At 47.2% G+C, this 18,229-nt stretch overlaps 1 protein-coding gene across 2 annotated transcripts in view; it reads right to left on the bottom strand.

Annotated features, from left to right (window-relative positions):
• The window catches only part of LOC144097492 (beta-hexosaminidase subunit beta-like), a 55,877-nt gene extending 44,795 nt beyond the window's left edge, over positions 1-11,082 (bottom strand). For both annotated transcript variants that reach the window (XM_077630203.1, XM_077630204.1), the window contains exons 1-3: positions 10,946-11,082; positions 8,322-8,523; positions 5,677-5,733 (exon numbers count right to left, since the gene is read on the bottom strand). In XM_077630203.1, the coding sequence (XP_077486329.1) occupies positions 5,677-5,733; positions 8,322-8,523; positions 10,946-10,992 (306 nt within the window). In that variant the 5' untranslated portion in view covers positions 10,993-11,082. The remainder of the gene's footprint in view (positions 1-5,676; positions 5,734-8,321; positions 8,524-10,945) is intronic.
• Positions 11,083-18,229: the final 7,147 nt, after the last annotated feature.

Genomic DNA, 18,229 nt, shown 5'->3' with positions numbered 1-18,229 from the left:
TTTTGCTGGCTCCTCCTGTCCTTCTGAGCTCAAGGTCTGCCCGATACTGTATCGTGTGGATCATCTGCAACCCCGTCCACTTCAATGCACCAACTGTTGGCGGTTCGGTCACAGTGGTAAAGCGCGTAAATCGGCGACCCGCTGCCGTGTTTGTGGAGAAGGGCATTCGGATGACAGCTGCTCCTCTGATCAATCCCAGTGTTTCCTCTGCAAGTGTAACCACCCAGCTGATGATGCCCACTGCTCGAAGCGAGCTGACGAGCAAAGCTTGCTAGATATAATTCAAGCGAAGCGATACTCGTGAGCAGATGCGTATGCAATTCTGGATCGGAAGAATAATACATATGCCAGCCGTGCGCGAAGCTCTGTTGCAGATATAGTAAAATTTGACTACTTAGATAGTGTCCTCAGTAGAACAGGCTCTTTCTGTGGTGATCGAGCGAATGCTGTGCAACTTCACCGAGGCTTTATCTCAACTTGTAGCAGGCCTGTCTCTGCCTTCAGAAGTCAAACATCTGTTTCGGCGGCGACGCCTGCATCGCTCCTAAATTGTGCTGCTAGTAAGATTGACTCCATGTCGCCTCATGACGCGTCCCAAGTCCCGCCTACCAACAGTGCTCCAGGCAGTGTCTTTCACGTAGATATCTGTAACACGGATGTTGAAATGCTCTGTCTTTCCCAGAAGCGCCGAGCTTCTTCCTCGCCCTCGAAGTCAGCTGTTGCGCAAATCAAAGCAAAGAAAGGACCCCCCAAACTAATCCCCTAGACTGATGTGCTGAAGGAGGCTGTTGCTGCCTCTTTCATCAGTCCATAATCATGGCGGGTCTAAAAGTTCTTCAATGGAATTGCCGTTCCGTACTTTCTTCTCTCACGGATCTTCAAATACTTCTTCGTAAACATAATCCAGATATTGCGATTTTGCAAGAAACGTGGCTCTCTCCATTTAAATCAGTTTCAATGACAAAAAACCCGTGTTTTCAGGGTAGATCGCATTAATGACAGGGGTGGTGGGTTAATAGCTATGATCTCTACAAAAATATGCCACCAGGCATCAATCTCGCAGAAAGTTATGCTCCCTGACAGTGAGTTGTTGGCGGTTGAAATCTCCCTTCCACAGTGCGCCACAGAAACTATTGCTAACGCCTACTTTCTTGTAGGTGTTCACAGGACAGACTGTTTGGATACCTTACTGAGCGGAGCAAACAACACAGTCATCGCAGGGGATTTTAATTCACACCAAAGTGTCTGGGGTAGTCGCTCTGACTCCTGCGGACAGCTTCTCTGGTCATGGATGTCTATGAATGCAGTGCGCTGCTGCAATTCCGGAGCAGTGACCTTTATGCGTGGAGTTTCTCGTTCAGTTATAGATTTAACATTGACATCTCGTGGGGTTGGGGTATATTCATGGTCAACAGTAGACTCAGGTATATCTAGTGACCACTTTCCAATAACCTTTACTATTATGTCCTCTCCTATCAGAAAAGGAGGTGCAACCATGATATTTGTAAATCACATTGCGTATAAAAAATTGATATCTGCCTCGCTTCCCTCCATAGTTAGCTCAGGTCGAGCAGGAAGAGCTCAGCGGGCAATTTCCTTTCTGCAAGATGCTGCTGAAAGCTCTGTATTCTCTGTGTGCGCTACTGCCCCTGCCAGACAGCCGTCTCCTTGGTGGACGGAGGTGTGTGAGAAAGCTTGTCGCCTTAGAAAAGCAGCATGGAAAAGCCTTTCCTATAATCAGTGCCCAGCTAATTGGATAAATTATAAGTCCTACTCTGCATCTTTCAAAAGAACTTTTACAAAAGAAAAGGAGGATTATAATCAAAATTTAAACGCATCTCTCTCTAAACCTCAGAATAAGAAGGCTCTATAAAGATTCATAGCGCAGAATAACAACTCTCCGGCCTCCAACCGCATAAAGTCAATGGTACTGTCTCCGCAGGAAGCTAAGCAACACCTTGAACGTATCGCTCAGGGGCTGGCTTTACGTTTCCAAGTGCAGAAAACAGAACCTTTGCACTCTCTCACCCCAAGCTCGGACTATCCCGAGGTGGACGTGTTGGAACGCCTCCCAATTGTTTCCTCGATGCAGTCTGCTGCCCCGGGATCTGATGGGGTTACTGTGGGCATGTTAAAGATTTTAGCGCAAAACTTTCCAACTCACCTTCTGGATATTGTAAATGCGTCATTGGAAAACACCTGGATTCCTTACAGTTGGAAAATTGCGAAAATAATTTTACTTTTCAAAAATGCAGAGAATGGATTTCATTTAGACAATATTTGGCCGATTGCTTTAACCTTAAATTTAGTAAAGCTAATAGAAAGAGTAGTGCATAGTCGCCTCACAGAGCATGTTCATCACATTAACGGCCTCAGATCCGCACAGATTGGCTTTCGTCGCGGTTGTTCAATATGGTCCGCGCATGCGGATCTCGACAGCCGAATAAGACTCTCAATGCGCAAGAGAGAAGTTGCGGCCTTGGTGGCACTTGATGTTGCTAAAGCCTATGAAAGCGTTGAACACACGGTCCTAATTAACAATATTGCTCAACTACCTCTACCGCACTACATCTATGCTTGGATTTGTGAATTTCTAAAAGATAGATTTTTGTTCTGTACAGACAGATCTTTCTGTTCTAATACCTATGTTCAATCAAGAGGTGTGCCGCAAGGATATGTTTTGTCTCCACTGCTTTTCAACATATTGATTCGGAACATACCTATTCATCCAAACATTGCAGTTTATGTATACGCAGATGATATAGCTTTTTTCGCATCAGCAAGGGATATTCATGCAATATACGAGTGTTTGCAGGCATACCTGAATGCTATTGAAGTCTGGTTGAACCAAATTATATTTATCACTTAATGTCAGCAAATGTGGCGTGCTGGTATTTCCGCCCGACACTCCTTTGTGCATCTCGCTAGTATACCGCTCCACTGCAATTCCGCAGGTGGAGTCGGTTAAATACCTAGGCGTTACTTATGATCAAAGCTTGGACTGGCGGCACCATATTAGGAATAATGTTATTAAAGGGGAACGTGCTCTGGGCCGGTTGACACGAGTTGGCAATAAAAAGTTTGGCATGTGTCGTGACACGTTACAGTTTCTCTATAAGGATTATATGAGACCTATTCTGGAATTTGGTAGTGTCTTGTTCTCTGGTAGCGCAAACTACAAGCTACAGACATTAGCTTTACTGGAAAGGCGTGCCCTACGGCTATGCCTCGGTCTCCCAAAATCAGCTTCAAACGCTGTCCTTTATCTGGAAGCCCGTATCCCCGATCTCTTTTCCCGCTTCCAACATCTAACAGTGCGTACTTTCCTCAGGTTCTTTCACCCGGCCCCCGGCGTTCGTAGTCCCATTTTTCTGTTCCAACCACACCTGTTTTTCACTAATCATTGGCCACGCTATCAGCTTCCACAAGTTAAGTTCACGCAGAATCTGTTATCCCCGGTTCAGGTTAATCTGATCTCCTTGCAACGAGTTGCAGATACGCAGGCTGGCGCAGTCTTCTATTATGACCATATTTTCCCGTCCCATGCGAAACATATGCCAGCAAATATCCTAAATGGCCTCCTTTTTGAGCACCTACAGAATTTTCCTCTTCATACTGTTATCTCCACTGATGCCTCCGGCAGCTGTGAGAAGGTGGCGGTTGGGATATATTCGCAGGAGCTGGCTTGGAGCTATTCCGTTCGTATCCCAGATTATACTCCTATATTCTTCGCAGAGTTTCTGGCCATAGGTTTGGCTCTTCTCAAAATTCCCAGACATGTCGCACGGGTTCTTATTCTTACAGACTGCCTTTCAGTTATTGTCTCTCTCCAAAATTCGGAAAAATCTTTCTTGACTCGTTCACTTAGGTTTTTTGTTCCGAGCCCAGTGCGCGAGATCCGTTTGGTCTGGGTACCTGGGCATTCAGGCGTCTATTTTAACGAGGTGGCTGATTTATTGGCAAGGTCAGCTCTCAGCGCACCTGTAATATATCCCGTCCCTCACCTCATTCTGTTAGCAGCTTCACGTTTCCAGCGGTTCCAACATATTTCAGCCACTTTGAGTGATCCGTTGCTCAATACCATGGACTTTCAACACCTAAAGTACCCATGGAATATCCGGTGGTGTAAGTCAAGGCTTTGTGAAGTGTCCATGACGCTCCTGCGATGTAGAATCCCTCACTTAAATTTGTACCTATGAAGATGTGGGTTCTCTGCGACAAACCTTTGTGTATCATGTGGGCAAGTTGAAAGAATAGATCATTTTCCCCTCTCTTGCCGGCGGCTCGCAGTTCAGAGAAAACAGTATTTGGAGGTCCTTCTTTCGAGGTTAGGACTCCCACTGTCCCTTCCAGTTATTCTTTCATTCGGTGCGAGCGCAAAGGGATTCCCGTTAAGCAGCGTCTGCGGCTACCTTCATGATTACATAAGTGCAACTGATCGATTACCTTGTTAGCTGTATACAAAGTTTTGTCGCATGTCCAAAAATGCTCGATTCTATTCCTGTCAATTCATATTTCTTTTTTCATTTGACTGTTCCAATTTTTATACTGATTTATTCTTCTCCCACCTATTTTTTCCCGCTCAAATACCCCATTGGGATTATCCACTGAACCTTGGCCAATCCCCCTGCGTGGGTATGTGCCATGCTTACTAAGGAGAAGAAGAAGACGGAGCGCTCGCGTTACGCCAGCGATCATTAAATCAAATTTGAGAGAAATATTCATATTTTCTTGAATACATTCATCTCTTTCATCTAATCATATTCTCTTGATCATCAACTCGCCAAGAAATCACGCTTCCTAATTAAATCGTATCTCTACCATCGTTCATTGCGCCTCATTCTTCGGCTGACCGCCACGTAACTATGTGCTCCTTCGCATCATCAATAAATGAGATAGCATCCACTGGTTCCAGTGCGCGCACAGCGCGCGTTAATAGTGAGCTTTAGCAGAACGTTGGCGTGAAGCAGGACCTGAGAAAAATTACTTTAACGTGCCGCTAGCGACTTGTTTCCACAGACCGCTTCACTATAGCCCTCTGCGATCGTTAAACGCGATCTACATTACATGGCGGCATAAGGCCCTTTTAAAACGGTTGCCCCGTATCTAATCTGTCAAAATATTATGCATTACTTTCTTGCAGCAAATTATAGAAATAATGCTCATTAGTGCTACCAATGTGTCGGATCACTGGCTGGACAAGTGAAAGTATGTGCAATAAATTCGAACACAGTGGTGCCATCTGGTTGAGAAAATGCTGAATGCAAACATCTCGAGAAAGAATACTATACATGGCATGACACGTAAGGCTGACGGCTGCTTGCTGGGCTAAAGCGGGTGGTTCAGGCTTCGACGAATACCACCGTTTTCACGAAAAATTGGCCACAGCCGCAACGCTGACACCTTAAAATTACATCCGTATACTAACGCTATTTGCCCGTTTGCGCTCTGCGCATGCGCAACGTGGACCTGCAGTTCCGCTATGCACGCAGCCAAGCAGAGCTCGCTGTACTAAGACTCTCTTTTGTCATTGCCTGTTGTATGCACTGGCCAGCGCAGTACAGCGTTCCGTTGGTAGTCTTGTATCCTGCTCTTTCATGACATTTTCAGGTTTAGGCTTTAGCCACCTCTTTCTTCATTTGGCACTAAAGATGACTAGCAACATAGCCAACCCACCTGGAGGTCCGCGATTTTCTGCACGTCGCTGCGGTCTTCAACGTGAGCATAGTCGCCCTGCGTGCACAGTGTAAAGGAAAAGGGCCCGCGCTAAGTCCCTGTTGCCTATGCGTAAATTTATGGCACAGCCTTTCTGCACTACGGTCAATAGCCCTAAAAGCGCAGGCTACATTAAAATGGCTGGCTCCTTTGTACATCATTTCACTTCAGGAAAGCAAGGAGTACTGAAAAGTGCTCACGCTCCTATCATGATACCACAGCAACTTGTCGAGTATTCTTGAAGAAATATGAATATTGCAATATTGTAAAGTACAGTTATAGAAATATTCACGGTATTGTCATTTTTATTGCATGCGTACCAAAACCATCCTTTAAATGTTTATTCGATCGCTTGCAGCGAGCAGTTAAGGCTGCCATAAGAAACTAATAGGGAACGTTTTCCACGATAGCTAAAATGTTAACGCCAAGCGTGCCGACGGGAGATTCGGTTATATTGATTGTGGACGCTAACGAACAGGGTCCAGCTTAAGTTAGGGACAACGCAGCGAGCCATGGAAAGAAAAATGATAGGCGTAACGTTAAGAGACCGGAAGCGGGCTGAGTGGGTGAGGGAACAAACGCGTGTTAATGACATCCTAGTCGAAATCAAGAGGAAGAAATGGGCTTGGGAAAGACATGTAATGTGAAGGCAAGATAACCGCTGGTCCTTAAGGGTAACGAAGTGGATTCTAACAGAAAGCAAGAGCACCAGGGGGCGGCAGAAAGTTAGGTGCGCGGATGAGATTAAGAAGTTTGCGGGCACATGGTGGGCGCCGCTGGCAAAAGACAGGCTTAATCGAAAATACATGGGATAGGCCTTTGCCCTGCAATGGGTGTAGTCAGAATGATGATGATGATGATGATGATGATGATGATGATCATGATCATGATCATGATGATAATAGCGAAATCTAACAATAAATGAATAAATTGGGTTCATAAAACCTTTCCCGTTAAAAAATGCTTCTGTCTAGGGTTGCTTGGTATGTACGCAACCACGAACACTATGGTGTACGCGGCACTGGCAACATGGGCCAGTGGTGCAATTGGACGGAAAGGTTCTTGAGCTATGGCAATAACCAACCTCGAGTAGAAAAGGGCACCACTGGTCAGCGGCGCTATGAAGGCTAACGTTTTCAAGCTTGTGCCAACGCTCCTCATCTGATTGGCTGGAGGTATAGAGGCAGTGAGATTCGTCATAATCATAGTGACCACTTCCAGTGCAGCGTGCATGGACATTTACTACAACAAAAAAATAAAAGTCTAAATATTTTGCGCTCGAACGCAAGAAGCAGGCCATATGTAACGTGTACTGCCGCGCGCAAACTTATGGCAAGTTCCAATCGGCGAACAGCTATGAGCAACTCTCCAAATCCGCGATGAAGCAGATCACCTATTGAAAACACGCGCTCCAGATTGCTGGAACAAGAAAAATTTAAGGGGAGACTTAAGCACTCCGCCTTAAGGATAAGCGTTAATGATTTAATGCACAAAAATGCGGAAGTCGGCATTTTCAACTTTACATTCATATGTCCATGGGAGTCCTCATACCGCTCCTTGCGCAGTGGTGCAGAGGTTAAAGAATGCGCCACTGCCCTGCGATGGCAGACGCTGCCACCGCTGGCCTTGTGCCACCCAAGCTGCTCTTCCCCGAACAACCTCTGGCGATCAGTTATTAATTTAGCTTCTACCTGACAGGGTGTTCAGTTTGCTTACAATCCGGAGCCTGCCGGCTTGCCTGCCTGCCTCGGCCTGCCTACGTGCCTCTGCCTGCCTCTGCCTACCTGCCTGCCGGCCTGAGTTCAGCTTTCGGCTGTTTGCTTGTTAAAAATATTTGACTTATCTCATATGACAATATTTTACTCATGTCTGTAACATAATTTTTCATTTTCTGAAATCCTGCAAAGAGCATGTTTTTTAAAGCAGAAACATTTCGCGAATTTTTAATCTTCACTCGTGGTTTCCTCACGCGAGCAGAGGTTTACACAGTGTGCTACATTTTGACGAGACACAGTATAGACCTTTAACCTTTTATAAATACAGCAAATAATATAGAAAATGTGTCAGCACTTTTCTCAGAATACTCCTTGACCGTTACATCTAAATAGAAGTCGAAGAAAACTTTAAAATGCGGTTTCTAGTCATAGAACCGCGGCGTTCCACTGGTGTAATGCATGGTTGTTCAACTTATGCCTCATTTATTAGCCAACATGTAGTCGCCGCCTCGATACTGCAGAGTGTGCCGTGTTTCTTAAGCTTCTTTTCCTGCTGTCCATTTAAAATTTCTCCACCTGTTTGCAATAAAATTCAGTATTATGTACGAGCGCTTGCAGAGTGGACGCTGCGCTGTCCTTGGCAGTTTGACCGCCGCTACTCTATCCTGTATGTCATGTACACGTAATCATTTCAGCTAAACCAGTATTAAATTAAACTATCTCGTCTGCGCTTCGCTGACCTTGCAGAGAATTTTATGTTTTCCAAACTGTGCCCCCGGCTTATGCAGCGAGGTATTATTAGAGAGCCCGAGATTTAGCGAGGTATTGTTAGAGAGAGCCCGATATCGTTGTAAAGGAAGCAAATAAAACTAAGATGCAGTGTCCACGCACCATGAGCTTCCTGCGCGTGAGACAAAGAGCGACCAAGAATGCGGCCAGTATCTGCAGCACTTTCCAGGCTCCCCTTGCGTAACGCCGGGGCAGGAATGGCAGCAGCCGTCGCGGGGGACACTGAGTAAGGCTCAACGCCGATCCCACCAGGTAGCGCAGTGGGCCGCCGCCAGGTACCGCCTTGTGGCCAGCCTTGCCTACGCTGCGGGCATTTGCCAGAAGTGCCGGAAGAAGAAAAGACATTCGAAAATACCTTCTCGGCGACTGCCCTTTGCAGCTGGCCGTTAACGCGCACAGAGAATATTTTGCTGGCCCTCCTCGGTGCCATAACGGCACTGAGCAGAATGCTCGGCCAAAACGGGACACAAAACATTCTGACTCACTACTTAGACCTCGATTTAAATGCGCTAAATGAGGCATGGTGGTCCGTAACGACGCAGAAGGGCTGCCCGAACAAATAAGGGCGGTATCTTGTTAACGCCCAAACAAGTGCAAGGCACTCCCTCTCAGTGATGGAATAGTTACGTTCGGAGGGAGAATATGCTAGCATTTAATTGAGAGCTTTTTTTTTCGCAAATGCCTTACTGTATCGGAATGACGTCTCTAAGTTTCGGTCCATGGAAGAAGAAAGCAACGTGGTTCCGGCTAGAATCACGTGGTCTGAAAATATCCATGTTGCGAGACTACCGCTCCTTGTATTTCTGCTCCATAATTAGGAACGCTGCGGTGTGAAGAAGGGCTACTAAATTGCTGCCTCCAAGGTTATAAAAAAGTGTGAAGAAAGTGGGCACCGTCCGTCGCTTTCACTCTTAACTCATAACATTAATTCTATTGCAGAAATAACCAACTTTTAAACCAAGGCTGAAGGCATGTAATCAATTGCACAAAGTCCGCAGTGTAGTGGACGCTATACGAGCGCGAGGCGACGGCTTCAGTAGCTGTGAGTTTCGCTCGCGAGGTCATGGGAACAGCGCACGTGTGGAATACTTCGTGTGGATGTTTAGACTTAAGTCCAAACATCCACTTCCCTAATGTCGCCAGGCGCGGCTCATTAAGTCCTCATGCTTTACTGATAACTGCGGCAGCTGCTTGCTGAGGAAACCCTATTGCTAGAAAGTCCACTCCAGATAGAGCATAACATATTTTCAGCAATGACGCGCAGCACAAAGATGCAAAAGAAGAGCAGTTTTGTGTACACCCCCCGTCCCCATCCCTATTTATGTAATACGAGTACAATCAGCACGCACAGCGTTCTAACATTAAGAAAGAAATCGAGATAGAAAAGTCTCCAGAATAGTGGTCGACAGGGGTCGTATCTCGGTTTTTTGTAATAGAGCATAACTGAAAAAACGATGATGCAAAAATGAATACGCATATATGCGAGTAAAGGCGTAAGCTGTGCTTTAGCGCACTTCCTTTTCATAAAAGGGGGTGACCTACCGGACAACTTGACCCCTTGTTATTCCTTTCAGATTTTGAGTGCATCGCCTGACGCGAACAGATTTGCAGAGGGCTGCCGCGTTTCTACCTTGGGAGACAATTTCTTTTAACACGTGATATAACTGCTGGTCTGATTCCGGCTTGTTGAGGAGCTATCGGTTTTGTCTTTGTGCGCGAGAAAACCGTTGTTCACAGCCCCTGCTAAGGTGTACTTCGTGAAGATCACGAAACGGAAAAATGCTACTTAAGTCCAAACATCCACTTCCCTAATGTCGCCAGGCGCCGCTCATTAAGACCTGACGCTCTGCTGATAACTGCGGCAGCTGCCTGCTGGGGAAAGCCCTATTGCTAGAAAGTCCACTTGCCAGAGGCAGGTCAAGTCTCTAATGGTGTCTTCGACTGGTCGCTTTAGATCGCTCTAGAGCGCTCTGAGAGGCGACCGCACATTTGGCTGGTCGAAACCGGCCGCTCCGACTACATTCGGCGGGTTCTTTGTGAGCGCTCGCCTTCAGCTCAGAGCGTTCTGATGCGTGCCGAGAAAAAAGTCGGAGCGGCGCCGAGATGTGTCCACGTGAAAGAGCCACTTCCGCCATTTCGCGAAAGCGGTGCGAGGACTTGGCGTCCCCTGCGCGTAGGCAGAAGCAAGTGTAGGCTTTTGACGCAGTAGTAGCGTCCTTGCTGTGTTGTGTTTTGCGGGTGCCGCGCTGTGTGAGGCAAAATGTCCAAGAGACGCCGGATAACTACGCTAGGAACGCGGTCTGTGTTGCTGTCGCATGACAACAGCGATTCCAGCAGCAGCTCTGACGAGGACGACAGTGCTATCCACAAGGCGATGTTCGAAAAATGAGCGTCCCGTAGGACGGAAAGCCGTGGTAGCGATCGTTACAGGCTAAGCGGCGACCGCGATGCAAACTGTGTGCGACCACGTGCGGCTAAAGGTAATCAAGGGACCTTACGTGCGGCTACTGTTGACATCAGCAGCGGTTCCGGAAGTTACGTCCCCCTTCTGCATACTGCACTTCCGCTCTAAAAACTCGCTGACCATTCGGCTTGACTAGTCTCTCTATGCGCTCAGAGCAAGAGCGGCTCCCACTCTGCCAAATCTTAAACGGATCGCGGGAGCGACCAACCGAAGACACCATAAGCTAATAATACCGGATTTGCCTGGCAGCTAGGCGCCTCACCTGGAAGCACTGGCGAGCGGTAGCCGCGGTGGGCATTTGTGCTCCATGTCTTGCCCCCGCACGGCGTGCAGGTAGCGGCTTGGAAGGGCGGCGATGAGACGTGGATGTTCTTCAAAACTGAAGCAGCGAACGTTGTGGCCGGGTCACGGGCGGCATTTGCTCTCAGTGCGCGCGCTGTGAGCAGAATGCTCGTGGCGCGCGCAGCAGGTGGGCCTCGAGTCTTCCTCGTTCACTTCGGCCGCATACCGGCCCATTACCTTGACTTATACTGCATGCAATTTAGAATTGTCAGTTCGCTACCATCTTCAGTGCTGCCGGTCGCGAAAGGTGCCTTTGTGGGTGTTTATAACAATGAGGCCTGGAACAAAAAATTTGTACAATATTCCGGCGAACGGAATTTCAGACGCGGCAGTGGAAGGACGGTGAGCGCCTTAAAAACCTTGCTATTAGATAGTTTCAGACCCTGTGCTGCCATCTAGCAAGCATGATAGAAGTGACTTAGTTTCGCTCCTTTCAGGAGCTCTAAAAAAAGGTTGAGAGTCAGCGCGAGTACGGTGGCGGTAAAAAAAATGTATGCTACTTGTGCGGCTACAACAAGAGGCGTGTACGGCTCAAACACATTTTTCTCATCCACATGAATCGTCGATCGCTCTCCTATAGTTTCGGGTTCCCACAAAAAACTTGCAACCTTCCGTGGCGGTTCACTCTCATCACTGACTGAGTTGCCGTGCGCAATAGCGGCGCTTCCAAGCTTCAACACCAGGTAACAGTGAGGACATAAGCATGTATCTGCTAGTGCCCTTGAGATGGGCGGCAACAAAGCGGCGTACGTGGCTGAAACTCCGTCCACCGGTCTGCTTTGTTGTCTGTCGTCTGAAGTTATTTTGTTTCTTGCAACTGTCGCTGCCAAGCGCGAAGTTGATAAGTTGCGCATCGAGCTAACAAACGAATCCCGCGAGGATGTTGCGACATAGCGAAGCGCAGTCGAAAGACATTTTTTCGAAGGACATCAGGAACAGTCCACAAGTGGCAACTGCATGAGCACGCAGTCGATGATTTGAAGACTGAATGCTCAGCACTAAAAGAGCAGAGGACAGCGCTCCAATCAGAAAACGTGGCGCTATCTTCTGACCGGGTCTTTTGCAGCGATAGCTGTTCGGCGCCCGTCCTTGGCTTTCGCGTCGTAGTTGTCCGCCGTCAGCGTAACCGGTGGGCGCGTTAGCCCCCATCGGTTGCGCCGGTAAGCTTCATTCGCATAAGCCTACGGGTGGCTTTGTTTGGAACAGCCGCCTGCCACTGCAGGGTTGCATCACTTCACCACTACACCAGAGCGATAAGAGGTCCCTGTATCTTTTCCACCTCAAAATATCGCCAAAACTAAATGCCTAAACAGCTGTCGCTGAATCTCGCGTTAATCAGTCGTAACGATGCTGTGAGTTTTTTTAAACATACTATCGTCGGCGCTTAGAATAGAATATCGCTTTGAAAAATATTCGTTTGCAACGCCGCAGTGACTTTGGTCCACATGGCGTGCACATGTTCGACTAGGTACTATAGCTCGCGCACTCAAGAATCCCGGGAGGCTTTGCTCTGCAGCCCATACCCTAACGACCAGCAGGACATCATCAGTCAAGCCCTTGCTGCTGTGTCCCAAGGGATTCCGGCCGACGGCTAAGGAGCGACGGGGGAGACAGACTTCTCTCCTGACGCTGTTGGATAGTGGGGCTCGAGAGCCGCACTCTGACGGAACCAAGACCAGGACGACGCCTGCTCCGACCACCGCCACCAGGACAGGACTGCCAACGAGTTAAAGGATTTGGGTGGTGGGAGAAGGTTACGAGAAGGTTTATTTGCATATTTACAGAGTTCAGAGATCAAAAGTGAGCTGCTTCAACTGCACCCGCCGTCCAGTTTTATACCCTTCTTCTTCCCTAAATTCCCCAGGTTGAGGAATCCCTCGCCGTGGTGGCAGTGGCCGGAAACTTCCACTCTTACGCATGAACTGACACCTCCGCACACATGTACAAGCCCCCCGGTGTAAGTTGAGCCCGAGAGAGAGGAGGATGCTGTCGGGGTCTCGCCGGGCCGCGGTAGGGGACGTCAGCTGTCCCGCCAAAGCTCCAACGGTCGGCGACCCCTGCTCTTTATTCGAAGAAGCCGACGCGCAAGGCCGGAGCACCAGGTCGGGAAGGGAATCCACATGTCGTTAGAGAGGCCGGCGAAGTTTGTGGACGGCAGCGGCCGCTTGCTGGCTGCGGCGGCGTTGGGGACTTCTGAAAGGGGATGTTCTCAGAATTCTGCTCCCCGCTTTTTCGGGTTCCACGCCACGACCGGGTGAGGCACGGTAATTGCAGCCCGCTGACACATGGGTCCACTCAGTGCAGCAGCACTCAGTGCGGCCTGGGAGTGATCGTCGTCAAGTTGCTCGGAGACACACAATAGAATACAGATGTGCCCGCTGGCAACAGGCGAGGGTTGCTATCTCGGTTGCTAATGATGTGACCTGCTGTCGCCGATCTTAACAACGCTCATTGACTTGTGTTTCCCTAAAGTTTTTTCTCTCTCTCTAGTGGCTGGTACAGCGCAGAAACAGACGAAAGACAAAATAGAAGACCGCACAGACGAGCGCGTCTTCTACTTTGTCTTTTGTCTGTTTCGTGCTGTACCGCGCACAGTGAACTGTTATTACACACTTGCCCAGCTGTGCACCCTTCTTCAGTGCAACAATAATCAAAACACAAAAATATTGACATCAATGGTCCTCCTGTAGCCAACACTTAAAATATGCCGTCGGTCTTTTCCAAGATGATGATGTCACCAAAAAGGCGATAACGGCAATTTAATTGATATCTACCATTCCGCCACTGCAAAAAATACTGTCTGCCCAAACATTAGCGTAAAGTTCCGAAATCAGTCAAAGCGTGATGTTGTACTGGGAAAACGTTCGCACACAAAGGATACAGCACGCAATCTTCGACACGGGGAATACACTTTCTCCTCTTTAAATCAACACCTACACCCTAAATGAAAAGGAACTTAAAAATAATTTAGAACAATAATAATTGAAATGCCGTATCTCGAAAAACGGAGACATTAAAATCATCTGGATAATAAATGGGTGCATGTTTGCAAGAAAAAAGAAGTTGTCGAAAGTGATCCGCATTGCCTTTGTAGGAAACGTAGGCCAAACAGTTTACGCAAGTACACATTCCCATGACGCGCATAGCACACTGTCATTTCTCCATAGTTTTTATCGCCCACTGATTTTTCGAATCTGCATTCGTAGAACAGAAACGTCTCTTCTTTTTTTTTCATTTGAATGATCAGCCAATGCGTAACGAAAAAGATGGGAACTTTTCCTTTGCAAATAGGCTAACATAATAGAAACATATTATCGAGATCACAGAGAAGTTCTGAGACTCGAAGATTATATTGCGCATGTACAGAATTGGATTGATAAAAGGAGGGGGTCTAATGTTATTGTTATGTAGGTCATTTAATTATATGTCACCCCTCGCTTTTGAGTGTGCTTGACTGCTGTGAAACACTGGTCTATAGATGTAGCTCATATGTGTTTCCAGTGGTTTACCGTCGTTCTGATAACGTGTCTTCCTTTCTTTTTTCTTGATGATTTTCTGTCCTGAATAACTGAATATAAGCTGAATTTAATATTAGGTGATGACATCAGCATAGCTTGCTTAACATCGTTTCTTAAACAGTGCAGCTCTCTGCTGGCTAACTGCTTTAGTGAATATTGTGTTTCTAGAGTGAGCAGTGCTCTCGATAATCTTTGCTTCGAATACCTCGGATTTCATAACCCTCAGAGAGCGTTTTTGTCGCCGAAGGATAAGCATGAAAGTTCAAGCCGCTTTACCATCGTTCACAATACCAAGCCCCGTAATGTAGATATATCAGCCTTCCAAATGCATCACTCATCTCATCAACTAAGCATTTAAACATATTTAACGACTGCCTAGAATGGGATTAGTTCACAAGCGCATGCGAGTATGGTAACCACACAAGATGGGACAGAATCGAGTTTCCGAATTATCGTCCCATATCCACTCTTGCCACCTTTTCAAAATATTTAGAAAAGATAATGTTCGAACGGATCTCAGACTTTTGTGCAAAACATATCCTAAGAGCCTAATGCACGCACGGTTTCAAAAAAATGCATATCGATAAAGTGCTCCCTCCTTCGGAAGAAAGAATCAGTTTAAAATTGTTTCAACAGAGAGAGAGAGCTTGTTCTGGGTATTTATAGACTTTTCGGAAGCATTTGACCAGTCAGTTATGCAAATTTAATGGCCAAACGCAAAACCTACGGTTTTCAGGGCGTTTTGTGTCAGTCCATCCAGTCTTACCCTCCCGAAGTCTGCAAGTAGGTAGATAATGTGTTCACCGATGCCGAACTTGTGCCATTCGCTGCCATTTAAGGCAGCATATATTGAGTCCGCTGTTGTTTAACCTTTACACAACTAATATTAGCCGTCACGAAAACAAATGCACATTTATATTATACCATCGACACAACTCTCTTTTTACTTACATATTTTCTCTCGCGGCACAAGTGAATAAGCGTTTGGGTTTCATTTATGAATGAACTGTTATTTATTTAGTAATGAATACGAACGAAGCCACAGCAATGCTTTTCCGCCCCAGAAATAGACTTTCGCGAATCCTAGACTTTTCGTTCTGTCTAGGTTGAACTATGATTGAATTTCTTTCCTAAGTTGAAAGCGTTGCATCGTATTTCAGTGATCATTCGTTCACGAATAAATATACACAGGCTACAATAAAGAAAGCATCTAATGCCGACGATACTTTCCTCTAGTGTGTTATGTTTTCTCGGAATATGGGACAAAAATCATTTATCACTAATTATTTTCATCCGTCACTAGCTGCTAATAGTCAAAGCAGTGGAGCATTGTAGCCACTGAGCGCTGCAGGTGAGCTTGTCTAGTCCAGTTCGTACACATCGAACTCTCCCGACAATTATCTTTGCTTTCATAACCGCAGTGGCTGCTGTTCGGCTGCTGGATACGAAGACGCGAGATCAGGTCCAGGTGGCGGCGACCGCGTTTCGATGGTGGCAAAGGGGAAAACACCTCTGTGCGATGCCCTGCGCACGTCAAAGGACTTCACCTGGTCTAAATTAATCCCTCATAGTCTGAGTGCAGGTCTGAGTGCACACGACCTACGTTTTTTTTTCTTTTGCGGTGGCTGCGGCAACTGTGAAGGACGCATTTCTAGGTTCTGCGGTGTTGGCGTAACACGAGAGATACGAGAAGGAAAAGGGAGTGATGCTCGGTCGTGAAGCCGGCTATTAGGGCCCTGAATCATGGAAGAAGGACAGTGTAATTAAAGGGTCGCTGTTCAGGAAGCCACTCAGTACCTGGAAGAAGCGGTCGCTGTCTCTACATGGCGGCAACAGCCCGGGCGCGCCGCCCGCTACGCTGCCTCTGAGCAACAATGACGCTGCTGCTATTGGATCCATAACATTGACTTAGGACTGAAACGTGGCTTCCAACATGGTTTCCGGCATGCATCTGGGATACATGAGATTTCTCCTGTACCTTATTTTCTACTTGGCATAAATCAAGCGGCTTTGCATTGGATGGATGGAAGTACAGGGCGCTGCCGGGTGCCAAAATGACTTGTGTTCTTTAATGCGTAAGCACTACAACACGCATTATTGAAAAAGTCACCTGTAGCCCTTATTGCCGTACTCCACCCCCCCCCCCCCCCCTCTCACGTAATACGCCGTAATGGGGCCTTTGGGGTGTCAATATATAAATAAATAAGCGGCCGGCGTTGGCATATGTGAAGCATCGGTGAAGAGGCGGCGAAGTGGAAAGAGTGCAATCGGTGCAGAGGGGGACAGAGGTTAGTAGAGAGAAGGTAGAAAGAGGACTGGTGGCGAGAGGAAAACCCTGGTCTCGAATGAAAGGCGAGGAGTGGGAAGAGTGGACAGATGGTACGCCGTTGCGCAGGGTGATTGATTTACTGGATCACACCACCGGCTCTCATTGTCTGAGCATGTCATTGGCAACAGCGGCTCCCACCAAGGAGAATGGTAATGCTAACGCATAATCTACCCCATGAATCGCATTGATCGTCTGCGAATTTTTTTCCTGTGTACTTCTGCAACCAACCTGTCAAACGTATAGATACTCCCTAGAAACTCTGCCTTTTATAAATACAAATATTACGGACTTCTATACTGTACCAATTTTGAATTGTGGATTTGTATCTTTTACGTAACTGACCGGCTTTTATGCTACCACTCCTTCAACCGCTCTCTTTAATAACGTCCCCAGCAAGCACATTCCGATTACCTTCGTTATCTCTAAACTCTAGGGTGTCGTAGATAGCGAATGTACCTGTGCGGACATACGTACTCTAGGAAAATGTCCTCAATTGTTTCTGCAGATTTAAGAGCACTGTACATCGTCACCATTTTGGTTAAATTTGATTTTTTTTGTCTCGCGTTCGAAGAGACCCTGATCTTGCTTCGAACAGCAGAGGGCTGCCTCTTGAATTATTACACAGCGATTTCATACTGACCTGCCTTCTCCATTTCGCGGCATGCTTTTTGTTTTTGTAGCGCCATCTGTGCGCAGTAATGCAGGCCAGCGTTTGCGCCATTCACGCTTCTGCGTACTCATGACACCACCACGTTGCAGGACAAATGGTACATTCGAAGCCCCAGATACAATCTAACACGGATATAATGAACTCGAATGGGATTGCGAAATAGTGGGATATGTCGATATTAACAATGACAATAGATAAGCATATCTGTAACCTAGCTAGAAGGAAGAATGCACAACAGCCAGGTCCTGCAGCCCTGCCGGCTATGCGCTGAACATGACTGAAATGTACGCGCTACTTAGCAGGCAAGAGACAAAGCCATGGTCCCAGATTTAGCGCAATGGGCTATGTGTTGCTAGCACTAATCTGCTTTGCATCGGAGCCGCAGCGGACGGTGCTTTAAAGCTATAGTCAGAACACTATAAGCAGAACAGTGACATTATCAAGGTACCGCCGTCAGGCCACTTAACACGAACGCTCAAGCGCGTCTTCTACCGACATTAGTGTTGCCGTGCATCAGCCGCTGTGTCTGAGACAATATTAGAACAAAATTAGGGCACGAGCTGTCTCCAACCGCTGCAAACACACCTTTCAGCATTTTCTCGGACTCAACGACCCGCGCTCAGGGGCTGTAATGTCAGTGCAGGACGCGCAATCGAGCGTTCGTGTTAAGAGTGCTGACGGTGCAAC

Source organism: Amblyomma americanum, chromosome 7, assembly GCF_052857255.1.
Source record: "Amblyomma americanum isolate KBUSLIRL-KWMA chromosome 7, ASM5285725v1, whole genome shotgun sequence".
Classification (NCBI taxonomy): domain Eukaryota; kingdom Metazoa; phylum Arthropoda; class Arachnida; order Ixodida; family Ixodidae; genus Amblyomma; species Amblyomma americanum.
Note: the sequence above shows the minus strand (reverse complement) of the source record. Positions and strands in the feature narration are given on the sequence as shown.